The 17500-nt window shown below is 49.7% G+C and overlaps 1 protein-coding gene across 3 annotated transcripts in view; it reads left to right on the forward strand.

Moving 5' to 3' along the window:
• The window catches only part of prss12 (serine protease 12), a 38071-nt gene that overhangs the window by 12542 nt on the left and 8029 nt on the right, over positions 1-17500 (forward strand). For 2 of the 3 annotated variants that reach the window (XM_063008709.1, XM_063008710.1), the window contains 8 exons: positions 381-559; positions 859-1000; positions 1109-1308; positions 2949-3090; positions 4351-4553; positions 6591-6669; positions 7548-7670; positions 16484-16773. In XM_063008709.1, the coding sequence (XP_062864779.1) occupies positions 381-559; positions 859-1000; positions 1109-1308; positions 2949-3090; positions 4351-4553; positions 6591-6669; positions 7548-7670; positions 16484-16773 (1358 nt within the window). The remainder of the gene's footprint in view (positions 1-380; positions 560-858; positions 1001-1108; positions 1309-2948; positions 3091-4350; positions 4554-6590; positions 6670-7547; positions 7671-16483; positions 16774-17500) is intronic. The other variant, XM_063008711.1, reaches the window with a different exon arrangement.

Genomic DNA, 17500 nt, shown 5'->3' on the forward strand with positions numbered 1-17500 from the left:
CCAGCCTCGCAGCGCTTGCGCAGTTAGAGAGTGCGAGTGCTAAACTGGCCTGCCTGCAGTCCAGATCTGCTCCGGGGACTCCAGGGACTCCGGGGTCGAAGTACACGGTGCTACAGAATTTGCAAGGGGGGGAGACGGACCTGGACTGCCTGGACGGACAGACAGGCCGGTCTAGCACCTGCGCTCTCGTACTGTGAAGCCACACGTAAGGAATGTGAGACAGGTCACTTGCTCCCTCTTGGCTGACCCAGGCACAGCCGCGACCGCTTCTTTCGGGGTCTCACAGGGTATCTCGTACTGTTTCACCCGTGGTCCCGCCCACCTCAGACTCACAGCCAATTGTGGTGATTATTTAAATATCTTTGTATTTGTGTGCGCAGAGGTACAGCTAAAGCCTGGACGGGGGCGTACTTCGGGGCCGGGACGGGCCCCGTACTGCTGGACGAGGTGAGCTGCACCGGAAACGAGCTCTCCATAGAACAGTGCCCCAAAACCGCCTGGGGGGAACACAACTGCGACCACTCGGAGGACGCCGGGGTGTCCTGCGCACCCCTCACGGGTAGGTGGTCACTCATCATTCCAGTCTACAAGAGTGCGAGTGCTAGACTGGCCTGCCTGCGCTCCAGACCTGCCCAACCGTCGAAGTATCTGGTGTTACGAAATGCGCCAGGGAGAGAGACGGACCTGGACTGCCCAGACGGACAGACAGGCCAGTCTAGCACCTGCGCTCTCTTACTATAAAGAGGTCGGAGATCAGTAGCAGGCGTCAAGCGGACGTCGAGGTACTTGAACCCAAAACCTTCTGATGGCTAGGCTAGCGCCGGCCTACACACACAGATTCGTTTTGTTTCGCCTCAGACGGTTCGGTGCGCCTGGTGGGCGGAGCCGGCGGCTTCGAGGGGAGGCTGGAGGTGCACCACCGAGGCCGCTGGGGGACGGTGTGCGCCGGCGGCTGGACCAGCACCAACACGCAGGTGGTCTGTAGACAGCTGGGCTACAGGTAACACACACACACACACACACACACTCATGACCATATACGGTCGAAAGTATTTGGACACCGAGCACCTCATTTGTCCATTTTTAACCAGCGCTCTCGGGTCCGCAGGTCCGGCCAGCTGGTAGGACCGCAGGGTTTCGGGGCCGCGCCGGGACCCGCCTTCTGGAACAACGTGAGCTGCACGGGGAAGGAGCCGGCGCTCGCTCACTGCGCCAAGAGGGAGGGGCCGCGGCACGACTGCCCGCACGCCGAGGACGTGGCCGTCGCCTGCAGTGCCCAGCGCACCGGACGCATCGGGGCGCCCACCGGTACGGTTCTGCACGGCCGCACCATTAGAGAGTGCGAGTGCTAGACCGACCTGCCTGCAGTCCAGACCTGCTCAAGCGTCTGGGGCCTCCAACATTACACCAGGGACAGAGACGGACCTGGACCGCAGACGGGCCAGTCTAGCACCTGCGCTCTCGTACTATATCATTAAATTGTGGCTGCACCCCACCCCGTACCCACCCGCATCTCCACCACGCTTCACAGCAAGGTGGTTCTTTGAGATTAATTGGTACTCCTAGCATCACTCCGAGGAGCTGAGACTGTTATAGCAGCAAACACACACACACACACACACATGGCCTAAAGTATTCAGACCCCTGAGCGTCCCGCTTCTAACAGAGCGACCTCTGTGCGACCTTTTCAGCTGGGACGGCGGCCGCTCTTCACCGGACTTTGTAGTGCGTCTGGGGGGATTTGTGCCCGTTCCGCAGTGCTATAAAGGGGTTCGTTTCTGGGCTGAGGTCAGCACAGGGCCTTCCCTAAACTGCTCATAAAACACAGTGTCGGTACCATACTGATAGACCTCATATAGAAATGAGCTGTTTATCCTCGCATGGACTAAAGTATCGGGACGCCGCTTCTAGCGATTGATATAACAGTTTAGGGAAGGTCCGCCCCTCCCCCGGTCGCCATGGAATCACGTATGCCGGCTGCGTGCTCCTGTTGTGTACTTATCGTGATGGACGACGTGCCGCTCGGATCACGCCGGCTGGACGTTTGTTAGCCGGCAGCCTGACAGGCCCGTCCCCACCGGACCTGGAGCGGAGCTCATAACGGTGTGTGTGTGTGTGTGTGTGTGTGTGTGTGTGTGTGTGTGTGTGTGTGGGGCGCTCGTATATCTGAGGAGACACAGACGTTCCGTGAGCGGAAACCTAAAAACCGCGCTGGACCGCCGGGCGGTTTTTCCTGCGTTCCTCGCTCGTCTTACGCCCACACCAAGCCACACACACGGATATCACGTGACCTCCACGGTAGGTCGAAAGTATGCGGACACTCGAACACGCTCTTTCGGAGGGCGCTCGTCTTTTCGAGGCACCGCAGAAGGCCTGGCTCACGGTTGGCATTCCGATACATCCTAAAGGTGTTCAGAAGGGGTGGCATCCTTATTCTTCAGGGACAGAGACGGACCTGGAGCGCAGACGGGCCAGTCTAGCACCTGCTCTCTCGTACAATATCATCGGAACGCTGACCGGTACGATTCTGCACGGCCGCACGATTAGAGAGTGCGAGTGCTAGACTGGCCTGTCTGCAGTCCAGACCGGATCGAGCATCCGCGGTCTCTGTTGCTGCGCCAGGGACAGAAACAGATCTGGACCACAGACGGGCCAGTCTAGCACCTGCGCTCTTGTACAATATAAAGGAGAACGCTCGGCTCACGGTCGGCATTCCGATACGTCCCGAAGGTGTTCGGTAGGGTGAGAATCAGGGCTCTGTGCATTCGAGTTCCTTCCGCCAAAGCGCCCGGACTGGCATCTTTCAAATGAGGGGGCAGGTACTTGACTAGCCCCACTATCGAAAGCTCGCTGGTTCAAGCCCCACCACTGTTAGGCCCTTGAGCAAGGCCCTTAACCCTCAATTGCTTGGTGTGGTGTTAAATTAATTCAGTTCGATTCCCTTTCAGACGTGCCGGTCCGGCTGGTGGGCGGTGAGAACGCCAAAGAGGGGCGAGTGGAAATCCTGATCGCCGGGCAGTGGGGGACCATCTGCGACGACGGATGGACCGATGAGGATGCGGAGGTGGTGTGCCGGCAGCTGGGTCACAGGTAATGGAAACGCCGGCGCCGGTCCGGTTTCGGGTTTAGATCCTCACTATGTGCACCCCCCCCCCCACCCCCGGACAATGGGACCTATATTCCGTTCGGACTGGGAGGTGACGTAAGTGCTACCGTTATGCTTTCCATATGTGCCCCGCCCACCCACACATGCTAAACACATCGGCCTGCTTTTCTTCCCTCCGTGTAGAATCTGAGCTTCTGGGGGGATTAGAGAAGGATTCAGAGTCATGGCTGCGCTCCAGGGGAGTCGGGGGTTGTTATTGTTTTTTAATCGTACCTGTTTCTTTTTCACCTTGGGCTCAGTCAGACTAGCCCTATTAATACGGGCACAGAGAATTCGTCAGCCTGGAAGATCCAGGGAGTCCCGGAAACGATCCGGCAAGCCACAATGAATAGCTAAGGTTCTGGGACTCCAGCGAACCACAACGTGAGCCGTTACCTCCAAACATGAGGGAAAGAAACTGGAACTGTAAAGCTGAGGCTCTGGGACTTCAACGAACCACACTGAGAGCCGTTATCTCCAACTGGAACTGTAAAGCTGAGGCTCTGGGACTCCAGCGAACCACAACGAGAGCCGTTACCTCCAAACTCTGGGACTCCAGCGAACCACAACGAGAGCCGTTATCTCCAAACGTGAGGGAAAAAAACTGAAACTGTACAGCTGAGGCTCTGGGACTCCAGCGAACCACAACGAGAACTGTTACCTCCAAACGTGAGGGAAAAAAACTGGAACTGTAAAGTTGAGGCTCTGGGACTCCAGTGAACCACACTGAGAGCTGTTATCTCTAAACTCTGGGACTCCAGTGAACCACACTGGGAGCCGTTACCTCCAAACGTGAGGGAAAAAAAACTGGAACTGTAAAGTTGAGGCTCTGGGACTCCAGCGAACCACACTGAGAGCCGTTATCTCCAAACCCTGGGACTCCAGTGAACCACAACGAGAGCCAATACCTCCAAACGTGAGGGAAAAAAACTTGTCTGCTGGTTGGGAAAGACCAGAATAAAAAGGGGGGCGGGGTCCTCGAGGCTGTGTAAGGACCCTGGTTGGTAATGTATTTGTATCAGGCGAACACGCCCTCCTCGGACGCGACCCCAGCAGCCGCTAAATTGGGAGTAAGTGTGTAAATAAAACTAATAAAACGAAATCCTGGGCAGTGTGGGGGTGGTGCACGCGGCGAGTAATTAGGGATAGTTCGATTGGAGGAAATTAGAGCGCCTGTTTTAAACGTCTTTATTTTTTTTGGGCAGCGGTCCGGCCAAGGCTCGCGTCATGGCGTATTTCGGAGAGGGACTGGGACCCATCCACGTGGACAACGTGAGGTGCGCGGGCGACGAGCGCTCCCTGGCCGACTGCATCAAGCAGGCCGTGGGGAGCCACAACTGTCGGCACAGCGAGGACGCCGGGGTCATCTGCGACTACGGGCGGCGGGACGGACGCACGCCGGTCAAAGGTGAGCCCCGGTCGCCGTCGGGTCTTGTTTTGTTTTATATGCGGACGCGTGGAACAGTGGTCTCCTACCAAGGACCGGGCACCCCTTAGCAGGCACAGTTTGCACTACAGAGTCTATCTGCATAAGCTTTGGGACTCCCTTGAACCACACAGAGTCATTATCTCCAAACTCTGGGACTCCAGCGAACCACACTGAGAGTCGTTATCTCCAAACTCCGGGACTCCAGCGAACCACACTGAGAGTCGTTATCTCCAAACTCTGGGACTCCAGCGAACCACACTGAGAGCCGTTATCTCCAAACTCCGGAACTCCAGCGAACCACACTGAGAGCCGTTATCTCCAAACTCCGGAACTCCAGCGAACCACACTGAGAGTCATTATCTCCAAACTCTGGGACTCCAGCGAACCACACTGAGAGCCGTTATCTCCAAACTCTGGGATTCCAGTGAACCACACCGAGAGCCATCGGGTCTTGTTATATGCAGACGTGTGGAACAGGCACAGTTTGCACAACAGAGTCTACCTGCATAAGCACCCCGAGGCGCCCGTCCGCATAATTCTGGCACGGGCTCACCGGAACGCGTCCGGACGCGTCTCCTTTCAGCTCGACGGGAAGTGGACCTGACGGCCGGCCCGAGCCCCGGACGTCTCCCGTCCACCCTATCAGATTCGATTTGTTCGGTTCTATTAATAAAGCTATCCGGTTACCGCCGGCTTTACCATCTGGAATCGCTGAGCGAGGGGACGACAGACGGAGACGGCGGTGTCAGGAAGCCCAGACGGCTCGGGCGATGAGGTTCAGGTTACCCCAGGCTCTCGCTAATTGCCCCCACATGCCTATAAACGCTGCGTACGGTTTATTTAACTTATCAGGCTAATGATTGAATCAAAGCCGCCAGACGAATCCGGTTACCCGGAGACTGGCTACAGCGTCTGGTGTAGGACGCCAGGGTAAACAAGACGTCCCTGAGTTTGAAGATAACGACTCTCGTTGTGGTTTGCTACAGTCCCAGAACCTTAGCTTTACAGTTCCAGTTTAATCCCTCCCGTTTGGAGGTAACGGCTCTCAGTGTGGTTTACTGGAGTCCCAGAGCCTCAGCTGTACAGTCTCGTTTTTTTACCTTCCGTTTGGAGGTAACGGCTCTTGTTGTGGTTCGCTGGAGTTCCAGAGCCTTAGCTTTACAGTTCCAGTTTTTTTCCCCCTCCCGTTTGGAGGTAACGGCTCTCAGTGTGGTTCGCTGGAGTCCCAGAGTTTGGAGATAACGACTCTCAGTGTGGTTCGCTGGAGTCCCGGAGTTTGGAGATAACAACTCTCAGTGTGGTTCACTGGAGTCCCAGAGTTTGGAGATAACAACTCTGTGTGGTTCGCTGGAGTCCCAGACACCTAGCTCTACAGTTCCAGTTTTTTCCTCTCATTTGGAGATAACGGCTCTCAGTGTGGTTCGCTGGAGTCCCAGACCCCTAGCTTTACAGTTCCAGTTTTTCCCCTTCCCGTTTGCAGATAACGGCTCTCGTTGTGGTTCACTGGAGTTTCGGAGTTTGGAGATAACGGCTCTCAGTGTGGTTCGCTGGAGTCCCAGAGCCTCAGCTCTACAGTTCCAGTTTTCCCCCTCCGTTTGGAGATAAAGACTCTCGATGTGGCTCGCTGGAGACCCAGAGCCTTAGCTTTACAGTTCCAGTTGGAGGTAACGGCTCTCTGTGTGGTTCGCTGGAGTCCCAAAGCCTTAACTTAGCAGCGTCCCTTCCCACTGGAGACCAAAAACTGGCTGAATCTTCTGGTTTTGGGGATAGCCACGCCCCGTTTCGTCTTGGCAGGATGTTCTCCAGAGCTCAATCCGGTTTCCAGAGTGGCGTCTGACCTGCCGAGTCTCCAAACAGGTTAAAGGTCTGGACGTACTGGACAAAACTGACGTGACAAGCAGAAGGTAGTAGCTTGGAACAGTTTAGGGAAGGTCCCTTCCTGTTTTGGGATGTCCGCAAAGCCAAGCGTTCGCATACTTTTGCCCTGACGGTACGCTGTGCATGTGTGTGTTGCAGAAGCGGCGAGCTCGGCGTGCGGCCTGAGACCCTTCAACACCCGGAGGAAGAGGATCATCGGCGGAGAGAACTCCCAGAGGTAAGCGCGGCGACGCCCTTCTAAACATGGCTCTCTGTGTGGTTCGCTGGAGTCCCAGAGTCTTAGCTTTACAGTTTCCCTCCCGTTTGGAGGTAACGGCTCTCGGTGTGGTTCGCTGGAGTCCCAGAGTTTGGAGATAGCGGCTCTCAGTGTGGTTCGCTGGAGTCCCAGAGTTTGGAGATAGCGGCTCTCAGTGTGGTTCGCTGGAGTCCCAGAGTTTGGAGATAACGGCTCTCAGTGTGGTTCGCTGCAGTCCCAGAGTTTGGAGATAATGGCTCTCAGTGTGATTCGCTTGAGTCCCAGAGTTTGGAGATAGCGGCTCTCAGTGTGGTTCGCTGGAGTCCCAGAGTTTGGAGATAACGGCTCTCAGTGTGGTTCGCTGGAGTCCCAGAGTTTGGAGATAACGGCTCTCAGTGTGGTTCGCTGGAGTCCCAGAGTTTGGAGGTAAAGACTCTCAGTGTGGTTCGCTGGAGTCCCGGAGTTTGGAGGTAAAGACTCTCAGTGTGGTTCGCTGGAGTCCCAGAGTTTGGAGGTAAAGACTCTCAGTGTGGTTTGCTGGAGTCCAGGAGTTTGGAGGTAACGGCTCTCAGTGTGGTTCGCTGGAGTCCAGGAGTTTGGAGATAACAGCTCTCAGTGTGGTTCGCTGGAGTTCAGGAGTTTGGCGGTAAAGACTCTCAGTGTGGTTCGCTGGAGTCCAGGAGTTTGGAGATAACGGCTCTCAGTGTGGCTCGCTGGAGTCCCAGAGTCTCAGCTTTACAGTTTCATACTAGGACCAGTCCTTACCTCCCTTTAGATCAGGCTAAATACGTTACATGGCCAAAAGTATTGGGACACCCGACCATGGCCTTGTCAGCGCTGTACGATGGTGTGTGTTGCAGGGGCGGTTGGCCGTGGCAGGTCGCCGTACGGCTCCGCGGCTCCCAGTCGGACGGACGGCTGGTGTGTGGAGCCACTCTGATCAACAGCTGTTGGGTGTTAACATCTGCACACTGTTTTAAAAGGTAAACACACACACACACACATACACACACACATCACTAAACACTGAACGATAACGGCTCTCAGTGTGGTTCGGTGGAGTCCCAGAGCCTTAGCTTTACAGTTCAGCGAACCACAGTAAGCACCTCAGCTCAGCACAGTTCCATCAGTAGTCCTGCTGTGTGTAAAAATAGCCACACACACACACACACACACACACACACACACACACTCACTCACACACACACACACACACACTCACACACACACACACACTCACTCACAGCTCATTCCTTGACGTTAGCTAACCATAATGTAATTCTAGCTTTCTGATTAGCGTGCTAATACCGAGCTCTTCCGCCGCAATAAATCCCGACAGCATCCCCGGCGGCTTCTGTTACCTGTAGAACAGGCTTTGCTCCTGTAGGAGCCTCGAATGCTGGGATTCTTTAATCTTCAGGTTAAAAGTATGTGGACGCCCTTCCAAACAATGAACCCAGCCGTTGCACCCCCCCCCCCCCCCCCACACACACACACAGTATATACTGTATACACACACATATACAGTAAAAAAATATATATATATACCTGTATATATACACACACATATACAGTATATATATAAATATGCACACACATACAGTATACAGTGTATCACAAAAGTGAGTACACCCCTCACATTTCTGCAGATTTTTAAGTATATCTTTTCATGGGACAACACTGACAAAATGACACTTTGACACAATTAAAAGTAGTCTGTGTGCAGCTTATATAACAGTGTAAATTTATTCTTCCCTCAAAATAACTGAATATACAGCCATTAATGTCTAAACCACCGGCAACAAAAGTGAGTACACCCCTTAGTGAAAGTTCCTGAAGTGTCAATATTTTGTGTGGCCACCATTATTTCCCAGAACTGCCTTAACTCTCCTGGGCATGGAGTTTACCAGAGCTTCACAGGTTGCCACTGGAATGCTTTTCCACTCCTCCATGACGACATCACGGAGCTGGCGGATATTCGAGACTTTGCACTCCTCCACCTTCCGCTTGAGGATGCCCCAAAGATGTTCTATTGGGTTTAGGTCTGGAGACATGCTTGGCCAGTCCATCACCTTTACCCTCAGCCTCTTCAATAAAGCAGTGGTCGTCTTAGAGGTGTGTTTGGGGTCATTATCATGCTGGAACACTGCCCTGCGACCCATTTTCCGGAGGGAGGGGATCATGCTCTGCTTCAGTATTTCACAGTACTTATTGGAGTTCATGTGTCCCTCAATGAAATGTAACTCCCCAACACCTGCTGCACTCATGCAGCCCCAGACCATGGCATTCCCACCACCATGCTTGACTGTAGGCATGACACACTTATCTTTGTACTCCTCACCTGATTGCCGCCACACATGCTTGAGACCATCTGAACCAAACAAATTAATCTTGGTCTCATCAGACCATAGGACATGGTTCCAGTAATCCATGTCCTTTGTTGACATGTCTTCAGCAAACTGTTTGCGGGCTTTCTTGTGTAGAAACTTCAGAAGAGGCTTCCTTCTGGGGTGACAGCCATGCAGACCAATTTGATGTAGTGTGCGGCGTATGGTCTGAGCACTGACAGGCTGACCCCCCACCTTTTCAATCTCTGCAGCAATGCTGACAGCACTCCTGCGCCTATCTTTCAAAGACAGCAGTTGGATGTGACGCTGAGCACGTGCACTCAGCTTCTTTGGACGACCAACGCGAGGTCTGTTCTGAGTGGACCCTGCTCTTTTAAAACGCTGGATGATCTTGGCCACTGTGCTGCAGCTCAGTTTCAGGGTGTTGGCAATCTTCTTGTAGCCTTGGCCATCTTCATGTAGCGCAACAATTCGTCTTTTAAGATCCTCAGAGAGTTCTTTGCCATGAGGTGCCATGTTGGAACTTTCAGTGACCAGTATGAGAGAGTGTGAGAGCTGTACTACTAAATTGAACACACCTGCTCCCTATGCACACCTGAGACCTAGTAACACTAACAAATCACATGACATTTTGGAGGGAAAATGACAAGCAGTGCTCAATTTGGACATTTAGGGGTGTAGTCTCTTAGGGGTGTACTCACTTTTGTTGCCGGTGGTTTAGACATTAATGGCTGTATATTGAGTTATTTTGAGGGAAGAATAAATTTACACTGTTATATAAGCTGCACACAGACTACTTTTCATTGTGTCAAAGTGTCATTTTGTCAGTGTTGTCCCATGAAAAGATATACTTAAATATCTGCAGAAATGTGAGGGGTGTACTCACTTTTGTGATACACTGTATATATATATATACACAGTGTATCACAAAAGTAAGTACACCCCTCACGTTTCTGCAAATATTTCATTATATCTTTTCATGGGACGACACTATAGACATGAAACTTGGATATAACTTAGAGTAGTCAGTGTACAGCTTGTATAGCAGTGTAGATTTACTGTCTTCTGAAAATAACTCAACACACAGCCATTAATGTCTAAATAGCTGCAACATAAGTGAGTACACCCCACAGTGAACATGTCCAAATTGTTCCACTCCTCCATGATGACATCACGGAGCTGGTGGATGTTAGACACCTTGAACTCCTCCACCTTCCACTTGAGGATGCGCCACAGGTGCTCAATTGGGTTTAGTCCATCACCTTTACCTTCAGCTTCCTCAGCAAGGCAGTTGTCATCTTGGAGGTTGTGTTTGGGGTCGTTATCCTGTCGGAAAACTGCCATGAGGCCCAGTTTTCGAAGGGAGGGGATCATGCTCTGTTTCAGAATGTCACAGTACATGTTGGAATTCATGTTTCCCTCAATGAACTGCAGCTCCCCAGTGCCAGCAACACTCATGCAGCCCAAGACCATGATGCTACCACCACCATGCTTGACTGTAGGCAAGATACAGTTGTCTCGGTACTTCTCACCAGGGCGCCGCCACACATGCTGGACACCATCTGAGCCAAACGAGTTTATCTTGGTCTCGTCAGACCACAGGGCGTTCCAGTAATCCATGTTCTTGGACTGCTTGTCTTCAGCAAACTGTTTGCGGGCTTTCTTGTGCGTCAGCTTCCTTCTGGGATGACGACCATGCAGACCGAGTCGATGCAGTGTGCGGCGTATGGTCTGAGCACTGACAGGCTGACCTCCCACGTCTTCAACCTCTGCAGCAATGCTGGCAGCACTCATGTGTCTATTTTTTAAAGCCAACCTCTGGATATGACGCCGAACACGTGGACTCGACTTCTTTGGTCGACCCTGGCGAAGCCTGTTCCGAGTGGAACCTGTCCTGGAAAACCGCTGTATGACCTTGGCCACCGTGCTGTAGCTCAGTTTCAGGGTGTTAGCAATCTTCTTATAGCCCAGGCCATCTTTGTGGAGAGCAACAATTCTATTTCTCACATCCTCAGAGAGTTCTTTGCCATGAGGTGCCATGTTGAATATCCAGTGGCCAGTATGAGAGAATTGTACCCAAAACACCAAATTTAACAGCCCTGCTCCCCCTTTACACCTGGGACCTTGACACATGACACCAGGGAGGGACAACGACACATTTGGGCACAATGTGGACACACACATACAGTACATATATACACACATACACACACATATACAGTACAGATATATACACACATATATACAATATACACTCCTGATCAAAATCTTAAGACCAGTTAAAAAATTGCAAGAATTTGCATTTTGCACTATTGGATCTTAAGAAGGTTCCAAGTAGAGCTTCACAATGCTAAAAGAAGAAATGGGCGCAAGAGACAAAAACTTTTGAGCAGCCAATTTATTGAAAACTGCATTTACACTCAAACATGCTTTTTTCAGCTGATCAAAAGTTTAAGACCACAGCCTTTAAAAGCCAAAATGTGCGCAGAAATTTGGATTCCATGTCGTTTTCTGTCAAGTATTTACACTGTCAAGACCTCCTGATGGCAAAAGCAAAAAAGCTCACTGACTTTGAACGTGGTAGGATTGTTGAGCTTCATAAGCAAGGCCTCTCACAACGTGCCATCGCTGCTGAGATTGGACGCAGTAAGACAGTCATTTTGCATTTATTAAAAGACCCTGAGGGTTATGGAACAAAAAAGTCAAGTGGTAGACCCAAAAACATTTCACCAGCGCTGAGCCGCAGGATCCGATCGGCTGTCCGTCAAGACACGGGACGATCCTCGACCCAAATTAAGGCCATTACTGGTGCTGACTGCAGCTCAATAACCATCAGACGGCATCTGCGAGGGAAGGGCTTCAGAAACAAAAAACGTCTTCAAAGGCCACGTCTTCTTCAACGCCACAAAATTGCCCGTTTGGACTTTGCAAGGGAGCACCAAACATGGGACATTGAAAGGTGGAAGAAAGTTTTATTCTCTGATGAGAAAAAATTTTACCTTGACGGTCCTGATGGCTTCCAACGTTACTGGCATGACAAGGAGATCCCACCTGAGATGTTTTCTACGCGGCACAGTGGGGGGGCGCCATCATGATTTGGGGTGCTTTTTCCTTCAATGGAACAATGGAGCTTCAGGTTGTGCAGGGGCATCAAACAGCAGCTGGCTTTGTGGAGATGTTGCAGCGGGCATCCCTCATGACTGAGGGTCCTCGTCTGTGTGGTAATGACTGGGTTTTTCAACAGGACAATGCTGTAGTTCACAATGCCCGCCTGACAAAGGACTTCTTCCAGGTGAATAACGTCATTCTTTTGGACCATCCTGCGTGTTACCCTGATCTAAATCTGAATGAGAACATTTGGGGATGGATGGCAAGGGAAGTTTACAAAAATGGACATCAGTTCCAGACAGTGGATGCCCTTTGTGAAGCCATCTTCAACACTTGGAGCAACGTTCCCACTAGCCTCCTGAAAACACTTGCATCAAGCATGCCTAAACGATTGTTTGAAGTGATCAACAAGAATGGTGGAGCTACTCATTACTGAGTCCTTTTTTTGACACTTTGATTTCTGTTTTGAGGGGGTTTTCGGGTTTTTTTGAGCTATGGTCTTAAACTTTTGATCAGCTGATGAACAGCCTATTTCAGTTAAATTGATGTTTTCAATAAATTGCCTGCTCAAAAGTTTTTGTCTCTTGCGCCCATTTCTTCTTTTAGCATTGTGAAGCTCTACTTAGAACCTTCTTAAGATCCAATAGTGCAAAATGCAAATTCTTGCAATTTTTTAACTGGTCTTAAGATTTTGATCAGGAGTGTATATATATATATACACACACACACACACACATATACAGTGTATCACAAAAGTGAGTACACCCCTCACATTTCTGCAAATATTTTATTATATCTTTTCATGGGATGACACTATAGACATGAAACTTGGATATAATTTAGAGTAGTCAGTGTACAACTTGTATAGCAATGTAGATTTACTGTCTTCTGAAAATAACTCAACACACAGCCATTAATGTCTAAATGGCTGGCAACATAAGTGAGTACACCCCACAGTGAACATGTCCAAATTGTGCCCAAAGTGTCAATATTTTGTGTGACCACCATTATTATCACTGCCTTAACCCTCCTGGGCATGGAATTCACCAGAGCTGCACAGGTTGCTACTGGAATCCTCTTCCACTCCTCCATGATGACATCACGGAGCTGGTGGATGTTAGACACCTTGAACTCCTCCACCTTCCACTTGAGGATGCGCCACAGGTGCTCAATTGGGTTTAGTCCATCACCTTTACCTTCAGCTTCCTCAGCAAGGCAGTTGTCATCTTGGAGGTTGTGTTTGGGGTCGTTATCCTGTTGGAAAACTGCCATGAGGCCCAGTTTTCGAAGGGAGGGGATCATGCTCTGTTTCAGAATGTCACAGTACATGTTGGAATTCATGTTTCCCTCAATGAACCGCAGCTCCCCAGTGCCAGCAACACTCATGCAGCCCAAGACCATGATGCTACCACCACCATGCTTGACTGTAGGCAAGATACAGTTGTCTTGGTACTTCTCACCAGGGCGCCGCCACACATGCTGGACACCATCTGAGCCAAACAAGTTTATCTTGGTCTCGTCAGACCACAGGGCATTCCAGTAATCCATGTTCTTGGACTGCTTGTCTTCAGCAAACTGTTTGCTGGCTTTCTTGTGCGTCAGCTTCCTTCTGGGATGACGACCATGCAGACCAAGTTGATGCAGTGTGCGGCGTATGGTCTGAGCACTGACAGGCTGACCTCCCACGTCTTCAACCTCTGCAGCAATGCTGGCAGCACTCATGTGTCTATTTTTTAAAGCCAACCTCTGGATATGACGCCAAACACGTGGACTCAACTTCTTTGGTCGACCCTGGCGAAGCCTGTTCCGAGTGGAACCTGTCCTGGAAAACTGCTGTATGACCTTGGCCACCATGCTGTAGCTCAGTTTCAGGGTGTTAGCAATCTTCTTAAAGCCCAGGCCATCTTTGTGGAGAGCAATAATTCTATTTCTCACATCCTCAGAGAGTTCTTAGCCATGAGGTGCCATGTTGAATATCCAGTGGCCAGTATGAGAGAATTGTACCCAAAACACCAAATTTAACAGCCCTGCTCCCCATTTACACCTGGGACCTTGACACATGACACCAGGGAGGGACAACGACACATTTGGGCACAATTTGGACATGTTCACTGTGGGGTGTACTCACTTATGTTGCCAGCTATTTAGACATTAATGGCTGTGTGTTGAGTTATTTTCAGAAGACAGTAAATCTACACTGCTATACAAGCTGTACACTGACTACTCTAAGTTATATCCAAGTTTCATGTCTATAGTGTTGTCCCATGAAAAGATATAATGAAATATTTGCAGAAATGTGAGGGGTGTACTCACTTTTGTGATACACTGTATATACATACACACACATTATTTACAGTATATACACACATATATATATATATATATACAGTATATATATATATACTGTATATATATATATACAGGGGTTGGACAAAATAACTGAAACACCTGGTTTTAGACCACAATAATTTATTAGTATGGTGTAGGGCCTCCTTTTGCGGCCAATACAGCGTCAATTCGTCTTGGAAATGACATATACAAGTCCTGCACAGTGGTCAGAGGGATTTTAAGCCATTCTTCTTGCAGGATAGTGGCCAGGTCACTATGTGATGCTGGTGGAGGAAAACGTTTCCTGACTCGCTTCTCCAAAACACCCCAAAGTGGCTCAATAATATTTAGATCTGGTGACTGTGCAGGCCATGGGAGATGTTCAACTTCACTTTCATGTTCATCAAACCAATCTTTCACCAGTCTTGCTGTGTGTATTGGTGCATTGTCATCCTGATACACGGCACCGCCATTGGATGCACATGGTCCTCCAGAATGGTTCGGTAGTCCTTGGCGGTGACACGCCCATCTAGCACAAGTATTGGGCCGAGGGAATGCCATGATATGGCAGCCCAAACCATCACTGATCCACCCCCATGCTTCACTCTGGGCATGCAACAGTCTGGGTGGTACGCTTCTTTGGGGCTTCTCCACACCGTAACTCTCCCGGATGTGGGGAAAACAGTAAAGGTGGACTCATCAGAGAACAATACATGTTTCACATTGTCCACAGCCCAAGATTTGCGCTCCTTGCACCATTGAAACCGACGTTTGGCATTGGCACGAGTGACCAAAGGTTTGGCTATAGCAGCCCGGCCGTGTATATCGACCCTGTGGAGCTCCCGACGGATAGTTCTGGTGGAAACAGGAGAGTCGAGGTGCACATTTAATTCTGCCGTGATTTGGGCAGCCGTGGTTTTATGTTTTTTGGATACGATCCGGGTTAGCACCCGAACATCCCTTTCAGACAGCTTCCTCTTGCGTCCACAGTTAATCCTGTTGGATGTGGTTTGTCCTTCTTGGTGGTATGCTGACATTACCCTGGATACCGTGGCTCTTGATACATCACAAAGACTTGCTGTCTTGGTCACAGATGCGCCAGCAAGACGTGCACCAACAATTTGTCCTCTTTTGAACTCTGGTATGTCACCCATAATGTTGTGTGCATTGCAATATTTTGAGCAAAACTGTGCTCTTACCCTGCTAATTGAACCTTCACACTCTGCTCTTACTGGTGCAATGTGCAATTAATGAAGATTGGCCACCAGACTGGTCCAATTTAGCCATGAAACCTCCCACACTAAAATGACAGGTGTTTCAGTTATTTTGTCCAACCCCTGTATATATACTGTGTATATATATATATATATATATATATATATATATATATACATGTTGTGTGTGAACAGTTTAGGGAAGGTCTTCCTTTTACCACAGTACATTTCCAGTTCCCCCCCCCCCCATCTCTTATATTTATTATAATAATATTATAGGTTTCAAAATTCAATGTCCAACAATCTTACGCTCAGTTCAGGTGTCCACATACTTTTGACCATATAGTGTGTGTGTGTGTGTGTGTGTGTGTGTGTGTGTATTGTTTGTAAGTAACGTTGCCGCTGCCCTCATCGGAACGCCGCTGACCCTGTGAGGAACGTCCTGCTGACACAAGCTGGCACAGCACAGGGAGCAGCGGCGCTTCCGGAACAGGTCCTCACCCTGTAACCAGAGTCTCTGGCAGGGAATGTTAGCTTCCGCTCCACACACACACACACACACACACACACACACACACACACACACACACACACACACGCACACACACACACTGGAGTCTAAGGATGGCAGTCTTTACTCTTTTGGACAGGGAGTGTGCCTGTGGGGATTTATGCCCATTCAGTCAAAACAACTCTAGTAAATTCGTTTAAAGATAACGACTCTCAGTGTGGTTCGCTGGAGTCCCGGAGCCTCAGCTTTACAGTTACAAGCAGCGATCTGATTGGCCGTCTCTTCAGGTACGGGAACAGCACGGGAACGTACAAGGTGCGCGTGGGAGACTACCACACCCTGGTCCCAGAGGAACACGAGGACGAGTATGGCGTGGACCGGATCGTCCTGCACCCCCGCTACCGGCCGCACAGCAACGACTACGACCTGGCGCTGGTCCGACTGACCCGCCGCGGGGGTCACGGAGGGGAGTGTGTGCGCCAGAGTGGCTCGGTGCTTCCGGTGTGTTTACCTGGCTGGAGAGAACGAGCGCCCAAAGATTCCTCCAAGTGTTACATCACAGGCTGGGGAGACACGGGTAACACACACACACTCAAAGATACACACATACAAACACACACACACACACATATATATATACACACATTCAAATATACACACATATAAACACATCTATACATATGTACATACATATACACACACATATACACACACACACACATATATATACACACACACACACATATATATATACACACACGCATACACACATATATAAATACACACACATGTATACAAACATACAGTATATATACACACATTCAAATATACACACATATAAACACATCTATACATATGTACATACATATACACACACATATACACACACACACACATATATATATATATATATACACACACGCATACACACATATATATAAATACACACACATGTATACAAACATACAGTATATATACACACATACACATATACACATATACACATATACAGTGGGGGAAATAAGTATTTGATCCCCTGCTGATTTTGTAAGTTTACCCCCTTACAAAGACTTGAACAGTCTATAATTTTTATGGAAGGTTTATTTTAACAGAGAGAGACAGAATATCAACAAAAAATCCAGAAAAAAAACATTAAATAAAAGTTATAAATTAATTTGTATTTAATTAAGGGAAATAAGTATTTGATCCTCTACCAACCAGCAAGAATTCTGACCCCCACAGACCGGTTATGTGCCCATGAGGCTACAAATTAGTCCTGTCCCTGTATAAAAGACTCCTGTCAC

The sequence above is a fragment of the Trichomycterus rosablanca genome, chromosome 14 (assembly GCF_030014385.1).
Source record: "Trichomycterus rosablanca isolate fTriRos1 chromosome 14, fTriRos1.hap1, whole genome shotgun sequence".
In the NCBI taxonomy this organism is placed as follows: Eukaryota; Metazoa; Chordata; class Actinopteri; order Siluriformes; family Trichomycteridae; genus Trichomycterus; species Trichomycterus rosablanca.